The sequence below is a fragment of the Dasypus novemcinctus genome, chromosome 15 (genome assembly GCF_030445035.2).
Source record: "Dasypus novemcinctus isolate mDasNov1 chromosome 15, mDasNov1.1.hap2, whole genome shotgun sequence".
Classification (NCBI taxonomy): domain Eukaryota; kingdom Metazoa; phylum Chordata; class Mammalia; order Cingulata; family Dasypodidae; genus Dasypus; species Dasypus novemcinctus.
This window is the reverse complement of record NC_080687.1, coordinates 39,652,752-39,670,932: the sequence shown is the minus strand read 5'-3', so window position 1 is coordinate 39,670,932 and position 18,181 is coordinate 39,652,752. Positions and strand designations below refer to the sequence as shown.

The window sequence follows — 18,181 nt, the reverse complement described above, 5'->3', positions numbered from 1 at the left end:
TTATCTTTTTGTGTATGTCTGCAATTTCTTCTGTATTCTCTCCAAGTGTTTTCTTCATATTGTTAATCTCTTCCTTTACTTCTTTAAGTTGGTCTCTAATATATGTTTTGAGAGCTTTAATTGCTTGTCTGATGTTCTGCTCCTCTTCCTCGTTTTTACTGTGTTCATTGGATTTGGCCATGTTTTCTTGATTATTGGTTTGGTTTGTAGTTTTTTGTTGCTGTCTGGTCATCATTTTTTCTTGATGGGTTTATTCAGTTCTAGCTTCTTTGTCTAGTCTTGGGGATTAATTAGTTGTTGTTCATGCATAAGTGTTATGTCTTCTCTTTGTCACTTTGTTCTTCTTACTCTGTTTTCTTGTTTCTGGCTAAGTTCACTTTGAAGGAAAATATTAGGGTCAGGGAAAGCAAAATGAGTAAGAAAAGTATTGGTAATAAATGTTAACAGAGCAACAATGTGAGATCTAGGAGAATGGATATTAGACTCATGTAAGTTGTGTAGAGTTATAGCAGTAAGTAGAGTACCTATAATGAGATAGTCAACTGAATATGGGGAGGAATATAGTATGAATTAAAAGGCCAGGGTTTTCATGAGAGAAGGAAAGGGAAAAGAAAGACAATAATATCAAGAGTGGATAAAAGACAGTAAACAGAACAAAGGTATTAGAAATAAAAAGTCAGACAATTTGGGGGCCAAAGAAAGTGAGGTGGAATGTAAGAGAAACAGTAGATGATGGATGATAGAAAGATGTAGGGGAAAAGGGATAGTGTAGGTGGCCAAAATCAATACACACAGAAAAGATGAAATGGAGGATGAGGAAACAAAGCAAATGTGAAGTGCTTCCTGCAGCACCTACTATATAAAGAAAAGAAAATAAAAAAGAAGAAAAAGGGAGAAGAAACAAAAAGAGAAAAAGGGGAGGCAAAGAAAAGGCGGGCGGGGGGAGGGGACAAGCAAGAAAAAGAAAAAGAGAAAAAAACTAAATAAATGAAAAAGGACCTTGGGGGATAAAACAGGAGAAAAGACCAGGAAACAATGCAATAATAGCAACCATGACAAAAAAGAAAGAAGCAATGTTTCAAGCCAGGAATCCTCTTTGCAGTTAAATAAAATGCTTAGGGATCTGACACTCCCCCTTTCTCCCTTCCTTACTTCTCTCTTCCAGGGCAGCAGGAAAGATGCCTGAGAGGTCCGGTAGGAGATTCAAGCAGGTCCTTGTTGAACCAACTCAATACAGAAGACAAAATGACTCTTTTTTTCTAGTGTGAGACCACCTACACCTCACCAGAAACCCCAAAAATGCTATTGGAAGCTTGGGTAGCACCTCCTATAGTTCCTCCCCCTTAGGTGTGCTAGGGGAGATCTAATTGATTTTCTGACTCCACCTTCTCCCAGACCAAGTTTCCTGTCCCAGGACATTTAGGTAAATTGGGCTTTCTCAGCAGATTTGCCTCTCCTTTCTTCCCAGACTCTCCCCAAGTCAGTTGGTACACTCCTCCAAGCTCAAGGAGAAAAACAAAAAACAAAAAACGCGGAGGGCTAGGGTAATCAAGGACCTCAGCTAGACCTCAGGGTGCAGTGGATTTGGAAATGGGAAGTCTGTGATATTGTAGACTCAAGGTGTGTGAGTCTCTGGAGCGTGGGCTACCAGGGTTTAGGGGATACAGACCTGGGAACCACGCATCTGGTAAACATGGGGTTTGGGAACACCACAGCACAACAAAGTTTTCAGGGATCACTGCAGCAGGGCCACCAGCCCAAGGGGGAGGGGTCCCACCCACAACCTCTGATCTCTGTGTCAGAAACCCAAAATTTCACCTCTCACAAGAATCTCTTCTGTCACTGTCTCACCAAATCAACATCCAGACACCTGCCCTGCAAGCCCCCGAAACAGCCCAGTCCAGCAGGACTCCAACCCTACTCAGCAGCTTCTTTGCAGGAGAGATTATAAGGTACACTCACTCAGATGCCGTTTTGCCCCACCTCTTCCAATTTTTTTTTAAAGATTTATTTTATTTACTTCTGCCCGCCCCCTTCCCCCCCCCCCCCCCGCCATTGTCTCCTCTGTGTCCATTCTTCTGCGTCAGCTTGCATTATCCCGCAGCACTAGGACCCTGCGTTGCGTCATCTTGCTGTGCCAACTCTCCCTGTGTGCAGTGCCACACTCCTGAGCAGGCTGCACTTTTTTTCACATGGGGTGGCTCTCCTTGCAGGCCTCACTCCTTGCATGTGGGGCACCCCTACGTGGGGGCACTCCTGCATGGCACAGCACTCCTGCGCATGGCAGCACTATGCGTGGGCCAGCTTACCACATGGGTCAGGAGGCCCTGGGGATCAAACCCTGGACCCTCCATATGGTAGATGGATGCTCTGTCAGTTGAGCCACATCCGTTTCCCACTAACGGGTAATTTAATCAAGACACGTCAGGTGAATCTAATGCATTCAAAGGGTGTCACACCCAGAGGAACAGATTAGTTTACAAGCATAATTTCTCTTTTTGGGATTCATAAATAATCTCAAGCTGCCACATTTTCAATTATTGTTTTATAAGTATGTTTTTGTAAGAAAACACATTTTGACCCCAAAAACATTAATTTTAAATTTCCAATAACTTTTCCCATGAAATGAGCCAAATGGTAAATTGGGACTCCTAAATAATTTAGGAATAAACTCACTAGCTAAATTCTGAGGGACAGGGAAAGGTGAAAGCATCTCCATTTGGTAACAGGCACTAGAATATTGTTATTTCCCACCCTGATACAGAGCAATAGAGACAGATCAGGGCTGTGGAAGCAATTCTACTCTTATCCACAGTTTCCTCCACCTATTTTCTTCTTTCATTGCTACTTACTTTCCCCAATTAGTCTTTTTTCCCCCTTCGCTTCCTGCCTCTTCTTTAATCCCTACTTCCTTCTTTATTACTTGCTCCTTTCCTTTCTCCTTGCATTTCTTACTCTCAATCCTTCTGGCTTGTAGTCCCTTTCTCCTTTTAAAATTCACTCTTAAAATTTAACTGCCATCTAATTTTATTTCTAACTTTGCCACACTTCCCTTTGAACATCCTCCCTATTCCCCTTCCTCTTTTGCTTTCCTCTGCACTAATCTCTCTGGTAGTACACCCTGATTTTTCTCCTTCTGTTCTTGGCACCAACCTCTTCTTTGTCGGTGCTCTGTGTATGATTTCTGTCTTTTGCCTTAAGATTTGCAGCACAGCTCATTCTTATTCACTTACTGTGAGTCCGTTTAATTCTGATTACTATCACTTTTGTAGAAAACGTAATTTTCTAATTTGAAAGAGAGGCAAGAAAAGGAAAGAACATGAGTGAATGGAATAATATCCATTGTTTATTAAACAGTGAGCAGGTTCCAGGTCATTTATATATATTGTCTCTAATTCCCACAATAACTCTGAAAGAAGCTATTATTTATTTTCTTTTGATAGTTGAAATTGAGGTCCAAGGAGATAAAGCGACTTGCCCAAGGCCATACAGAGCTAGAATTTTATCTTTCATCTTGTAGATTGCACTGTCTATTCTCTGCCCACTACATCATTCTGTGTTATAATTGAATTGAATTACAGTGCTTTATCACATGGTTCTAATTTTTTTTAAAGTAAAAATTGAAAATAAGACTATATATACAGATTTTGAAATTATCTCCATGAACCAATTGCCCTCACCACCCCACCCCACGCACACATTCATATCCTTTAAATACAACAGACAGTAATGACCAGAAGTGGATGGAAAAGAAAGCTGTGAAGATGCCAAAGGCATACTTTTGCCTTTCTTTTCTCCTTGTTGATTTTATCTGTGATTGATTCTGTTCGTTAGGAATCAGCCTTTTAGAGTTGGAAGTAGTCTTGGAGGCCATCATTTTATAAATGAGAAAGCTAAGATTTAGAAAAATAAACTGACTTGCTCAAAACATACAGATTTACTTGCTGCCCACCCCAGGCTGGGTAGGTAGAATTAACAATCAACTGGCCAGCAACAGGCACCCAACATATGTGCAAGTTCAGGAAGGTGCCAGCATCCCAAGGTGAGAGTCATTCCATGCTGGAGGGTTGTTACTCACCAGAACAGCTGCAAGCTGCTTTGGCCCAAATATATACCCCTCCTGGTACTCAAGAGGAATCCACATGATCCAAAGATACTTCCATATTGGGAATGAGTTCATTTCAGATCAACGCATGAAAAATAAATCTGTAGGGTATATGACACTAACTCATAATTGGCCCATTGAAGCATTTGAACTCAGTACAGTCTCAGAGGTTACCAAAATAAGGTAACTGTTTACTTATAATTTGTCATATATATATTTGAGACAGTGGTGAAATGATAAGCATGTATTCATGCCATAACCACTCCCATCACTCTGGCTTTTATGCTAAATAGACAACAGAAGGAAAAAGAACACAGATATGCTATTTTAATATCTTAGTATCGGCATTAGTTTCTCCAACATGGTGTAACAATATTTGGCTCCTGGGCAGTTTAGTTGTTTTTTTTAGTTAATACTGTATTTATCAGAATGTCAGTTTCTTCCCTCCCGATTATCAGCATGCCGTGCCACTAGAAACTAGGAAAGAGCTAATGTATACTGAAACCAAATGTGATGCTTAGAAAATCCTTGCACTGTTGAAAGGCACACCTGTGTTGTTTGTCACGTAAATTGAATCTCAAGTAAAGAATTTTTGCCAATCTCCTGTTCAGTCAGCTAAACAGGCTTACACTCCTATTTAACTAATTTGTGGTGGAGAGGACCCTCTATTTTTCCATAATTTGCCAAAGAAATAACTTGCAATGCTAATCTCAGAGGTTTAGGACCCCAAAGGGGAAAGGTTCAGATATATTTCAGGTTATTAAATTCTTCAGATCAATTTTATTAATTTACAGATAAATTAGTAGTTTTCATATTGGGGCAAAAACTACAGTTTTTTTTTTCGTAAAGTACCAAAATCATTGTTAATTAAGATGTTATTCTGAGTAAGTTAGAAGAAGCAACTTTCTTGTTCTGCTCATTTTTATATTTAAAAATAAGAGTAGTTTGTTATAAATGTTATATAAAGTTTCAGTGAACCCAGTACTAAAGAAAATAAGGAAGCATTTATCAGTTGAAAGGTGCTCTCTGTAAATCAGTTTGCAGATTAACAGCAAAGGTTATTTTGGACTCTATAATCTTAAAGTGAAACAGGCTCTTTATTCATTACTTTAAAAAAAATCTCTATTTGGTTCATTTTCATTTTCTGGACATTCTCATGCTGGTTATGCGGTACTCTAATATCTTGTTTCTTCTGACTAAACAGGTTTGAAAAGCTTAAGATAAAAGACATTCTAAGATAAACGCTGGATTCATGACATAATATTCTTTAGGTGTTCATGAAAATTAAGTTTTCATTCTTTGGTCAGGCATTTGTGGGCTCTAAAATATAACTTTCTACAGTAAATATGCAGTACATTCCATGGAAGAAAAAGAAAAGTTTCCAACCTCATAGAAAGAAAAGGGACAAAGGATAAAATAAAAGAATATTAATCAAGCCCATAGGCATGACGACCCTAGCCTGATCTAGCTGGCAAAGGAACTAATAGTGCTGCCATCCAGGGCTTAATTTATGGATTGTTTGTGATAGGTTCAACCCCTTTTAAGTTGAAATTGTGTGTTACAAGTGCTACACCGAATATTTCTCTGTTTTCTTGGATGTTTTTACCCAAGCAGCTAATATTTATTCTCTACACAACACACTCCATCTGTTATGCTAAAATTAACTGTTTATACACTAATACATGAACCTTAGCCAGCTCTGTGGTTTCCAAACTGGCTGTTTATTAGAAGTTCTAGAACCCATACTAGCTCCTACCCGCAAGATTCTGTTTTAAATGATGTGGCAATGCAGTAGAGAGAAAGAGAGAGGAGAGTGTGCTTTTTTTTGCAGTTCCAAGTTGGAACTCAGAATTTGTTTTTTTCAGAAGCTATGCTGCAACGGTGATCTGGGTTTATGGGGTTTTTTTTTTTTCCGTACAAAAGGTAGAGCTACATCATAAAAGTGAAACTTTCTGGGGTGATCTAAAACACCAAATCGTTCTTCTTCATAGTTATTTTTTAAAAAGTGTCTTTCGTTACAAATAATGGAAGTTTTAATCAGCTTGTTAATAAATTACAAACTGTTGAGTGTTGAAGGTCATAATACTATGCGTTTTCGTATAAAAACTAAGTCAGGGTTTTGTCTTGTGAAAATAAAGAAATGATCAATAGATTTAGGCAGTATTGAACATGAGGAAGACATAAGCAAAGAGACTGTCAAAGAAGTCTAGGAATTAAAGAAAAACCAAATCGATGCAATTTTTAATTCTAGGAAACTCCATAAGCAATGTTAAGATGAATGCCTTTTTGTGTTGTTTGAATAGTAAAGTGGATCAGAAATAGGCAGATGGTTCATAAAAAAATATGGCGTAGAAATAATAGTGGAAATACGCTGGAGGGCAAGAAACCAGATGATAAAAGCACTTCAGAGGACAAATACAAAAGAATAGAGGACACTTTGTAGTCAAATACAGGTGACTGATTTGAATAGCAGGGACGAGGAGAAGGAAGAGGTTAGGTCAGTGCTTCCCAAATTTTGTTTTTATGTTTGACCCACTAGTGAACCCAATGCGACCCACCAGAACAAGTTGGGACCAAGAGCAGAAGAGCAGAGTGACACATCATCACGTCAGTGCCCCACAAGTCAAACCACATTCACCCTCATTGCCAACCACCCAAGCCATGAGATAGGCAAGCACACACAAACACACCTCCCAAGGGTGGTACACACCCAGAGCAGGACTTACCCTCCGTTGTTTGAGTGCAGTTTCAGGTATTTGCATAGGAGCTAAAGGGAGAGAGACTTCAGTTCTTTATAAAGAACTTTATAAGAGAGAAGAAGAAAAGAGGAAGAGGAAGAGGAAGAGAAAGAGGAAGGAGAAGAGAAGAGAAGAGAAGAGAAGAGAAGAGAAGAGAAGAGAAGAGAAGAGAAGAGAAGAGAAGAGAAGAGAAGAGAAGAGAAGAGAAGAGAGAAGAGAAGAGAAGAGAAGAGAAGAGGTCACATGCCTTGCCATGCACTGAAACCCTGGTCTGAAGGGTAGAGCATCGGCTGAACAGTATCTCTAGAAATAGACAGGATAATTGGGTTGGGTGTGGAGTTTGTCCTCAGGGTATCCAATGGTCCTTCCAAGTCTAAGTTTTGATGATTCTAGAGTCCCACATCCTCTACCCTCCACAGTCATCGCTAATTTCATTCTGCACCCATCTGGTAAAAAAGCAACAAAGGAGAATTAAGATATTCTTCACCATGAACCAAAGTGTCCCTGCACTTTGTGAAATAGTGAGTTGTCACCTAGCTTTATTTTAGAAGACTGATTTATAGGTTTTAGATCTTTCATTACTTTTGGCAAGAAGTGAATAAATACTGCAAGGTAATACCGAGAACTGCAAGAACTTTAAAAGGACAATTAAAAACCCCATAATAAAGCCAGTGGCTTTGTTCTCTCATTTATGCCCAGATTTGTGACCTCAGGGGCTGCAAGTACACCCTGCTCTTTCTGTTTACCTTGAGACAGCAATGGAAAGAACAAAGTTTATCCTTCAAATTCGTGTGAAAGGTAAAACAAGGTATAGGGCAAAATTTCCCGTGTGACAGAACCACCATTTCCTAGAATAGATTGAAACACGTAAAAGAACTGGAAGCTGGAAGGAACCTACACGAAAAATGGCTTTAAAAAAGACATGCCCCATGTATAAAGTAAATTATAGAGCAGGCCAGCGTTATGGTTCGAACACTCCTGTTCAAGATTGTGATGAAGGCTCCGCTAGAGTCTGTGAGCTCCACAGGCTGTTACATTGAATTCGGTCCTGCGCCAGGCACTACTTTACAATTAACCTTCCACATACCACCAGGCCAAAAGAGCTGCAGAGCCACGAGGGCAAGGCCGGTTTCGAGCCCAGAAACTGCACAACGATTTCTTCTCCAAAAGCCAGACAGGGACACCAAAACAAGCGTGGCACGAAATCCTTTCGAGTTCAGGAAACCGAGGGCTGCGTTACCAGGCCGTGTCCTCACCGGGCACACACAAGGCTTTTTCTGCTGTTTTTACAAGGTGCGCTAGAAGCCGAGCACAGGGAGGGCTGGGCCTGGCACGCGAGTGCGGGCGCAGCGCGCTGGCCACATGCGGCAGCCGGCGGGTCCCCGCGCCGCTCCAGCAGGAGAGCCATCCTCCGTGGTCGCGCAGATGCGGGGGCCGAGGGGCGCAGGGGAGCGCGGGCCTGCCTTCCTCCCGGGCGGCGCGGAGACCTCGGCAGCCCGGTCAGCCGAGCGCTGCAGGGATCGTCCTCCGGTCCCTCTGGCCAGTGGCGGGCCGGCGCGCGCCCTCTAGCGCCAGGCGTGCGGGGCGGAGGGGGCGGCCGGCGGGCGGGGGCCGGAGGCGGTGGCCCGCCGGGAGGCGGAGCTGCGCGGGGCCGGGCGCGCCGGGCGGGGAGAGCGGGGGTCGCCGCCCCGAGAAGGTGCGCGAGTGCGGCTTTTGCAGCCGGCGGCATGGCGAGCACCGCCTCGGAGATCATCGCTTTCATGGTCTCCATCTCGGGCTGGGTGCTGGTGTCCTCCACGCTGCCCACAGACTACTGGAAAGTGTCCACCATCGACGGCACGGTCATCACCACCGCCACCTATTGGGCCAACCTGTGGAAGACGTGCGTTACCGACTCCACGGGAGTCTCCAACTGCAAGGACTTCCCTTCCATGCTGGCGCTGGACGGTCTGCATCCCTTGGCCCCTGCGCCCCATCTCTCGCACCACCGTGTCCAGCCCCTTGGGAGCCCGCTTAGCCGGAGGGCGTGGGAGTGGGGAGAGCGAGGCTGCTCGGCCCGAGAAGGTTCCCCGTGCCTTGTGTCCCCCGACAGGCTGTCCCGTGGGGGCGCCTGTCCGAGCCTGGGACCCCGGGAGAGGGTCACGCCGACAGGCCGGGGTGGGGGTTGGGGTTCTTTGCTGTACTGAGAATCGAGGACACGGCTGTGGGACCCCAGCCTCTCGAGGATTGTTAGGGCCACACACCCATTACTCGGCGTTCACGCTCCGGGGTTTTGTCTCCTCCACCCACCCCCAAATGAGAGCGCGGTTCTTGTTAATCGGAATATCACTGAAAGTCAAATCTCCTTGTTTATACTCGCTTTAGTTTCGTTGGTTCTTTTAAAAGTAGGCAGGGGGGGAAACAACATTGCAAAGGGTTTTTTTTCCATTCTTTTTTCTTTTTCTTTCCCCACTTAAAAGCTCTTCTACAAACTTGCCTGCCTGGTCTTTAACACTTTATTCAAGTTTGGGGAAAATAAATAGCCTTTGCCTGTCCCACAGAGTACCCTTTACCAGCAAGGATCTGGTACCAGGAGTGTTTGTTCTTTTATATTATTATTAACAAGTTTTTTGTTTTATATTGTTTTGCTTTATAGCAACAGGTCGATACTAACATAGAAAATGGGCTCTGTTTAGTTTCATGAGAACATAGATGCCAGCCTGGTAGTAATGATTGCTTAAATTCCAGGCTCTCCTCTTCCGGGCTTTTACAGCAAACTGGATGGATACCTGCAGAAACTTAATCGTTTATGTTATTTTTAGATTTGAGATGTTTTCTTTTTCTTTTATTACTGCACTTCAAGTTTTTATTTACATAGCTGGGTAAATAAAAGACAAAGATTTGATTCCTCTAAGATGGCACTTGCCGTGAAAAGCAAACTGTTGCTCAATGTATTTGATGGTACCTTGGTAGAAGGAGAGATGTGTCTGGTTTTAGTAGGGTGGCACATGGTTTGTTTCCTGCTGTGTAAAATAAGCAGCTGGAACACTGCTTATTCCCTGGAACTACAGCTGGAGTTTTCCTGTGTTCTGCCGAGCACATGTCCAGGCAGAAGCTGTGAACAGGCAGGCTCTTGTTTCTGTGCTTTACATTCAGGAATATGTGATTGACAATTCCAGTTTCCTTCTATAAGACAGTTGGAGGACAAGAGAAGGGAGTGAGAAATAAATGTCCTGGAAGATTGTCGAGTGCAGGATAGTGACATTTTCACCTTATACTTCTGAGGTGAGAGTGGTTGTTTTGACCGTGGTGGGGTAATAAGGAGAAAGGAAGACATAGTGTTTAATTATCAAATTCTAGAGCTGGTTGACAGTAGGGCAAAGAGGGGAGGAGTGACACCGAAATGCAACCCAACTCACAAAATGGTCTTCCCGTGCATTTGTGTGTCTAGAAGATGACTTAAAAAAAATAAATGACATCATACTCTTGTTCTGCAATGTTTTAAAATTAATAATACGTCTTTCCAAGTCCGTACAGATAGAACTAACTCGTTTTAATTGCATAGTATTGGTTCATCTGGACAAACTGGCTTATTTAACCATTTACTTGTTGTAGACATAGGCCTCTGTCCAACTTTTCACTATTATTAGCACTGTCCCAGAAATCTTACTAATCACCTCTTTGTGCACATATGAATTTCTCAGAAGTAGATAGATACCAAGAAATCGAATTGTCTGGGCAGTAGAATATGTGTTTTAATATTCAACTTATACTGCCAAATTACATTCCACCAATAGTGTGTGAGAGTTCTTATTGTTCCGTATTCTTCCCATTAAGTTTTTTGCCCAATATGACCAATATTGTCATTTTCATTGGCATTTCCCCAATTACCCATGGATTTGACCATCTTATTATATACCATTGACCATTTATTATTTTCTCTTCTGTGAATTGTCTTTCCATGTCTTATGCCCATGTTACTGTTGTTTCTTATTGATTTTTTTAAAAAAATTGTGGCTGTCAATCCTTGATTTGTTATACAGGTTGCAATCTCGGGCCATTGCATGTCTTTTAAATTTATTTCTTGTATAAAACTTTAAAATGTGTAATGTACTCAAACATATTTGTTTCTTCTTTGATGACTTTGCCTTCTGTGACTTAAAAAGGCATTCCCTACACCAAGGTGATAAGCTTATTTTTCTGGCTCTTCCAGAATAACATTTTTGAGGGTTAAATCACATAGCTTCATTTTCTTATCCCACCTACAAGTGGAACTTCCCTGAGCAGGCCCCCCTACTTGTCTCCTGTCTGACACAGATTGTCGGGGCAGCCTCATCTGTTGGGTACTGGTTCTGAGACAAGTCCTGCTGACAGCACCTTGCCGGTGAATTTCACGAGGATCCCTCGCTTCACGGTGGCCCCAGGCCTGGGCAGAGCAATCCTCCTCTCAAGCCAACCTAGATTCCAGTCTAGAGTCTCCTTGCTCAATCTGTATGCTGGTCCCTCAGTGTAGGGGAATACATGCCTGGTTTTAGAAGGGTGGCGCATGGAATGTGTCCTGTTGTGTAAAATACAGACACAAACTGCGCGCACTGCTCTAGTTTTAGGTGGAAGAACAAACAGCCCGTTGGATGCAGAAGATGGGCTCATTACTCTGCATTTCCTAGAGGAGGTCAGAGCTCTGATTCGTCACTGACGGGATATCACTCACAAAATGAGGACTAGGAAAGCCAAATATCTACATTTAATGTTAAGGCTCTAACTCTAAATCTGCTTGATGAGTTTCTTTCTACTCATCAGACACTTTGTTCTTGTTAGTAAGCCTGTGAAGCAGGGGCTGCTCTCCCTGTTTTCTAACTGAGAAAACTAAGGCTTAGAAAGATTAGGTAATGTAATCAATGGAACATTGCTGATCAATAGGAGAGCCAGCGTTAAAATCGGTTTCTACCTTTCCTCCAACACCACTTTTTTCAAAGGATTTGCGAAAAGTACATAAAGCTACTAGTGTAAAGAGAAGCACATTCTTGTTTGACCCGTGAATCCCATAACTAGCACATGAGCTACTAGTGAATTGTCTTCACCAAGAGGGTATTTTCATTTTTGCTAGTTTGAAATTGAAAATAAATACGTGTAATTTGGAAAACACCTTTTAAAGAACACCTTGAAACTTTTCCTCCAGCAGAATTCATTAAAGTCACTTTATTTTACTAATTGAAAATTTCGTGGTTGAATGAGCTAGTGATTTCTCTTCATTGCTAGCCCATATTCCTTTCAAAGCTCCACTTAAACTTTAGCTGAGAATAATTTTCAGCCATGTTTTCAGTGTATGCTATTTTTTTGTTTTTTCTTAAATATAATTTCCCCCACCCCCACCCTCTTCTTCTTCTCTCTTACCCCACCCTGCTGTTTTTGCTGTCCGTATCCATTCTCTGTGTGATCTTCTGTATCTGTTTCTCTTTTGGTCTTCTCATTTTTTTTTTCTCCTCTAGGATTCACTGGGATTTGATCCTGGGGCCCTCTGATGAGGAGAGAGGTTCCCTGTCACCTGCGCCACCTCAGTTCCTGGTTTCTGCTGTGCTTCACCTTGACTCTCCCCTTTGTCTCTCTTTTGTTGGGTCATCATCTTTGCTGCGTGACTCCCTTGCGTGGGCACTGGCTCACCACATGGGCACTGGCTTGCTGTGCAGGCACACTTTCTCTTCTTTTTCACCAGGAGGCCCCAGGGATTGAACTCAGGTCCTCCCATATGGTAGGCAGGAGGCTGTCACTTGAGCCACATCCACTTCCCTGCTATTTGTTTTTGTTAGTAGAAAATGTTTGCCATTTCTCCTTGGAGAATTAACTATAAATTATACTTCAAAGAACTTCTAAGTAAATATGTTCATGCTTCAGCACTTTAATGTGTTAATTAGCTTTTAACGGGTGTCAGTAAATTAGACCTGTCAAAAATAATGGCCTCCTTGACTAGGTTTTTACTGCCACTTCACTTGATGGTGTTACTTAAAGAAGTTTTACCCTCAGGAACCATTAAGAAGCAAGGTTATAGAGGTCTACCTTTCAAACTGTAAAACTCTGAGTTTGTTTTAAGTCACCTAAGACCTGAGTCTGTGGGTATTTATAAGTACTGGTTGCCCCTAATTTACAAACCTCAAGCTTACAAACAATTCGATTATATATACAGCTGGCAGAGGAATTGATCCCTAGGTACCCTGACCCCCTACTCTTTGCTCCCCATTTCAGAAAATCTGGCTAATGATTGACCTTATGAGGTACCTTCTTTTCTGCATCCAAAAGTTAGCAAGATAGGTACCTTTCCTCCACATCAGAGTTCCAGTTAGTATTAAAGAAGGAGCAACCAAATCCGAACCCACTCTCTCCATCTCTCCTCTCCTACTTGTGCCAAGAGATCAGAGCTGTTCCTGCTACCAGGATGAGGGCTGAGTTGGAGGAACTCATAAAGTGACAAACTCATGGGGGAAAAAAAGAACAATTTTGAATTAAAGTTTAAAGACTGCTATTATCTTCCCAGGCATACTGAGGATTACATGGGCTGGTCTGGGATTCTAACTACTGTTTATCCCCTGGGAAAATGCATTCCGTGTTCTAAATGACCAAATTGTAGACTGCAACCTTTTGCTAGGTTCCTGACCCCTGTACTTTCTGTTAATAAAGCCTATAAGATAACTGAAGTAAATGCAAATTGAAGTGCAAGATAACTTTTTCTAGGATACTGTGTACGTATATATATTTGTTGTTGTTGTTTATGTTTAACAACTGCAGTCAGAGTCAGCTAAACACCTCCAACCATAGATTAAAGTAAATCTTTAAAAATGATGAGAACACACTGTCCCAGTAACTCAGGTGACAAATGGTGAGCCTGTTTTGATGATCCTGGTAGACTCTCTTAAATCTTGCAAGGGACTAATAGGTTTCCTCTATCGACTTTCTCGGCTCTGGCTGGGGGACTTTAGGGTTGAAATTTAAAATATAACTAGTTCAGTTTTTGTAAAAGAGATCCAGATATTCCTGCAGCATGCTTATTGCTGTCAAAATAAGTTGCCATCATTCTGTCTTGCTAAAATTAACTTTCTTTTTTGCTCTTTTTGATAGTTTCACTGTCAATGAAATTATTTTCTCTCTGGAAGTAGTTTATACTATAGAATAAAAAGTCATTGTAATTGCATTTGCAAGGGCCAAAAGTTTATAACAAAGTGGAGCATCTCCTATTTGCGCCTCAAAATGGATGATGCATAGGAATAAAACTTTAAATGATAATTCTAAGACCATGGTAATCATAAATTCAGGGACTAAATGCTGGTAGGTGGCCTGCAATCCATGTTTTTTGGGAAAGAATGAAAATTTTACTGTAGGCTTTGCCAGAACACTACTAATACATGACTTGCTGAATTTTGGCACTTATAGGTTTTTCAGTGTTTAAATTATATTTAAAAATTTAATGCCAAATGTAAACTGCTGTATGTGTATGCTCATTTGCTTAGCAAATATTTACTTACACCTGGTATGTGCTACTGTCACTATTTCAGATTGAAATATGGCACTGTTTCAGACTGAAATGAAAATGACCTTATGTGGTAAAAGTTTATTAGTTTAAATCTTATTCATTTGAAATTTGTTAGTGTTTGGACAAAAGCTGGGCTGAAGTTTACCATCAATCACCCTGGCTGTGCAAATAAAAATAGGTGGCTAAGAAATGAATGGTGCAGGAAGAATGCTCAAATTAATAGAACACACTTTTCAGGGATGCTATAGCACTTTGAAAGCCTCCATTTATAGGCAAACAGGTGATTTAATAATTTGGACTCTTCATGGTTCATGATGATGTTCTAGTTACTCTCACTTATAAGCTTTCACTAACTAGTATTAGAAAGTTTGACCCTTTTTTTTTTTTAAGATTTTATATATTTATTTATTTCTCTCCCCTCTCCCCCCAGTTGTCTGTTCTCTGTGTCTATCTGCTGCGTGTTCTTCTTTGTCTGCTTCTGTTGTTGTCAGCGGCACGGGAATCTGTGTTTCTTTTTGTTGCGTCATCTTGTTGTGTCAACTCTCCGTGTGTGGCGTCATTCCTGGGCAGGATGAACTTCCTTTCTTGCTGGGCGGCTCTCCTTATGGGGCGCACTCCTTGCACGTGGGGCTACCCCACGTGGGGACACCCCTGTGTGGCACGGCACTCCTTGCGCGCATCAGCACTGCGCATGGGCCAGCTCCACACGGGTCAGGGAGGCCCGGGGTTTGAACCGTGGTCCTCCCACGTGGTAGATGGACACCCTAACCACTGGGCCAAGTCCGCTTTCCAAGTTTGACCCTTTGGGAGCTCTTGTACCCAGTTATAAAATTTATAATTTTATACTATCATAACCATCAGAACATCTTTTTTAAAAACCTGACATGCAGAGGATTGTGATAGTGGCAGATGATGTTTCTCACAGCAAGAGGCAGTGTTTGTGCATGGACTTTGGTGTCAGATGAGAAACAAAATCCATTTCTTCCACTTAACTGACCCCTCTCTGGCCTGTCATGTAGCCCATGCATATACCTTAGTTTCCTCCTTAGTGAACATGGGAATAATAACACTTAGAGATCTAGCCTGAGGATTATGCACAAGCCATACTTAGACATGTGTGGCATAGAACAGGTACTTGATGTAGACTAACTGGCTTTCCTTTCTTGCTTATCTTGGCCCGTGTTTTAACCACTGTGGTTATTTTTTAGGAAAACAGAACAGTCATTTGACAGTGTAAAATGAGGATTCATCCCTGGCCAGCCACATGTTCTATGTTAATGTGAAAATGACCTACTCTAATTGCAGGTTATATCCAGGCATGTAGAGGACTTATGATTGCTGCTGTCAGCCTGGGCTTTTTTGGTTCCATATTTGCACTGTTTGGAATGAAGTGTACCAAAGTCGGAGGCTCAGATAAAGCCAAAGCTAAAATTGCTTGTTTGGCTGGAATTGTATTCATACTGTCAGGTAAATAGTAACTTTCTTCCAAGAAACAAGGTACTTCATGATAATGAGCTAACACTAACACTAGTACTTTCCCTCTGATACTTTTTAGGGCTGTGCTCAATGACTGGCTGCTCCCTGTATGCAAACAAAATCACAACGGAATTCTTTGATCCTCTCTTTGTTGAGCAAAAGTAAGTACTTTTCTTAGTCTGTTTGTTTTTAACTCACAGGAAATTCCTATAAATTATAAATTAAGATACTTCAATTTCCCATATGGTATATGAAAGCGAGACAATCTGATAAATGGTTTTAATGACATCATTCAAGATTAAGCATTTTATTTTATTTTTTAATTTTTAAAAAAGATTTATTTATTTCTCTCCCCTTCCCCCCTACCCCGGTTGTCTGTTCTCTGTGTCTATTTGCTGCGTCTTCTTTGTCCGCTTCTGTTGTCAGTTGCATGGGAATCTGTTTCTTTTTGTTGCATCGTCTTGTTGCGTCAGCTCTCCGTGTGTGCAGCACCATTCCTGGGCAGGCTGCACTTTCTTTCGTGCTGGGCAGCTCTTCTTACAGGGCGCACTCCTTGCACGTGGGACTCCCCTACGCGGTGCTTACCTTCGCGTGACACGGCACTCCTTGTGTGCGCATCAGCACTGCACATGGGCCAGCTCCACACGGGTCAAGGAGGCCCAGGGTTTGAACAGCGGACCTCCCATGTGGTAGACGGACTCCCTAACCACAGGGCCAAGTCCGCCGCCAAGATTAAGCGTTTTATGATTCACCAAAGATGCACTTAATGATCTCATTTGTGTTACATAGTGTCTTGCCTCTAAATAGCTCAAGGCATAGGGTTTAGAACTATAAACTTCACCTGCTGAACGGCACAAAGTTGAATTCAAGTAGAGGAAAGGCAGAAGAACGATGTACGATGGGTTGGGAAGAATGATGGGGTGTGATGATAGAAACTTAAAACCTTGACTTGACTGTTGACCATCCAAAATGATATTTGCCAGATGCCATTCTCTAGTCCAGTTTTCTTTCAGTTTGCCTTTTAAATTTGCTCTGTCGCTGAGCAAACAAACTCTAAATCATGAATCTTTATAATAGAACTCTACATGATGCAAGGTTTTTTAAAACATTGATGTAGGAGCATGGCACAGATACCCAGATATAAACAATCTCAGTTGCAGATAAATGCTTTGACATTAAAAGATCAGTTTGTTTGTTTCTTTTAAAACTATGGCTGTTGCTTTTTATTTTTAAAGATTATTTATTTTATGCATCAATAGTAAATGCTTATTTAACGAGATATATAATGAGATTTAATGAAATAATAGCTAACTCGTTGAGCTCCTACCTTGTGCCAATAACTGTCTTCAGAGCATTACAAATATTATTTTATTTAGTTCTTAAAACAGCCTTAAGAGGTATATTCTCTTGATACCCCCTTTGTAAATATGAGGAAAGAGATCAAGTAATATGTCCCAGGGAACAAGCTAGTGTGCTGATCGAACAGTGATTCAACCCTGGTGGTCTAACTCTAAAATCCTTGCTCTGGAATGTGTGATTTATAATATTTTATTATTTCATAATTTTAGTGACAGTATGCTACATTGTCAGAGGAATTTCTTTTGTATGTTTTGAAAAAGTTTTTATTCAGAAAGTTTATTAAATAGGAAACAAAAAAAAGCTGTCTTGGACTCCAGTCTAACTTTTACTCTCCTACTTATGTTAGAAAAATATATCCCAATTGATACATTTTCTCCTTACTTTATTATTATTTTTTAATTTATTTTTCTCCCCTTCCCTGCACTGCCCTCCCCCCCAAGTGGTCTGCTTTCTGTGTCCACTTGTATTCTTGTCAGTGGCACCTAGAATCTGTGTCTCGTTCTGTTGCGTCATCTTGCTGCATCAACTCTCCATGTATGCAGCACCATTCCTGGCAGGCTGCACTTTTTTTGCGCTGGGCGGCTCTCCTTACAGGGTGCAGTCCTTGTGCATGGGGCTCCCCTACGCAGGGGACACCCCTGCGTGGCACGGCACTCCTTGCGCACATCAGCCCTGCGCAAGGGCCATCTCATCACATGGGTCAGGAGGCCCTGGGTTTGAACCTTGGGCCTCCCATGTGGTAGGCGGATGCCCTATCTGTTGGGCCAAATCCACTTCCCCTTAATTTATTTTTGATAACAACATGTAAACAGGTATAAGTGATACCAAACATTGAGATGAAAGATTTTGATTTGGCATATTCTAGGGGAAAGTACTTTGTTAGCTGGTATTTGCCAGGATTTAGTAATTGGTGCCTCTGGTTGAGTTTGTATATGAATTTAGAGAGGGATGTTGGAGACTGAATGCTAATGGCAGGGCTGACCCTAGGTGAGCTGTGATTTG

The 18,181-nt window shown here is 41.7% G+C and overlaps 1 protein-coding gene across 3 annotated transcripts in view; it reads left to right on the top strand.

Annotated features, from left to right (window-relative positions):
• Positions 1-18,181, top strand: part of CLDN10 (claudin 10) — a 152,733-nt gene that overhangs the window by 119,575 nt on the left and 14,977 nt on the right. For 2 of the 3 annotated variants that reach the window (XM_004457724.5, XM_058276500.2), the window contains exons 2-3: positions 15,650-15,811; positions 15,900-15,981. In XM_004457724.5, the coding sequence (XP_004457781.1) occupies positions 15,650-15,811; positions 15,900-15,981 (244 nt within the window). Of the gene's footprint in view, positions 1-8,495; positions 8,791-15,649; positions 15,812-15,899; positions 15,982-18,181 lie in introns of those variants that run through there. The other variant, XM_004457723.5, reaches the window with a different exon arrangement.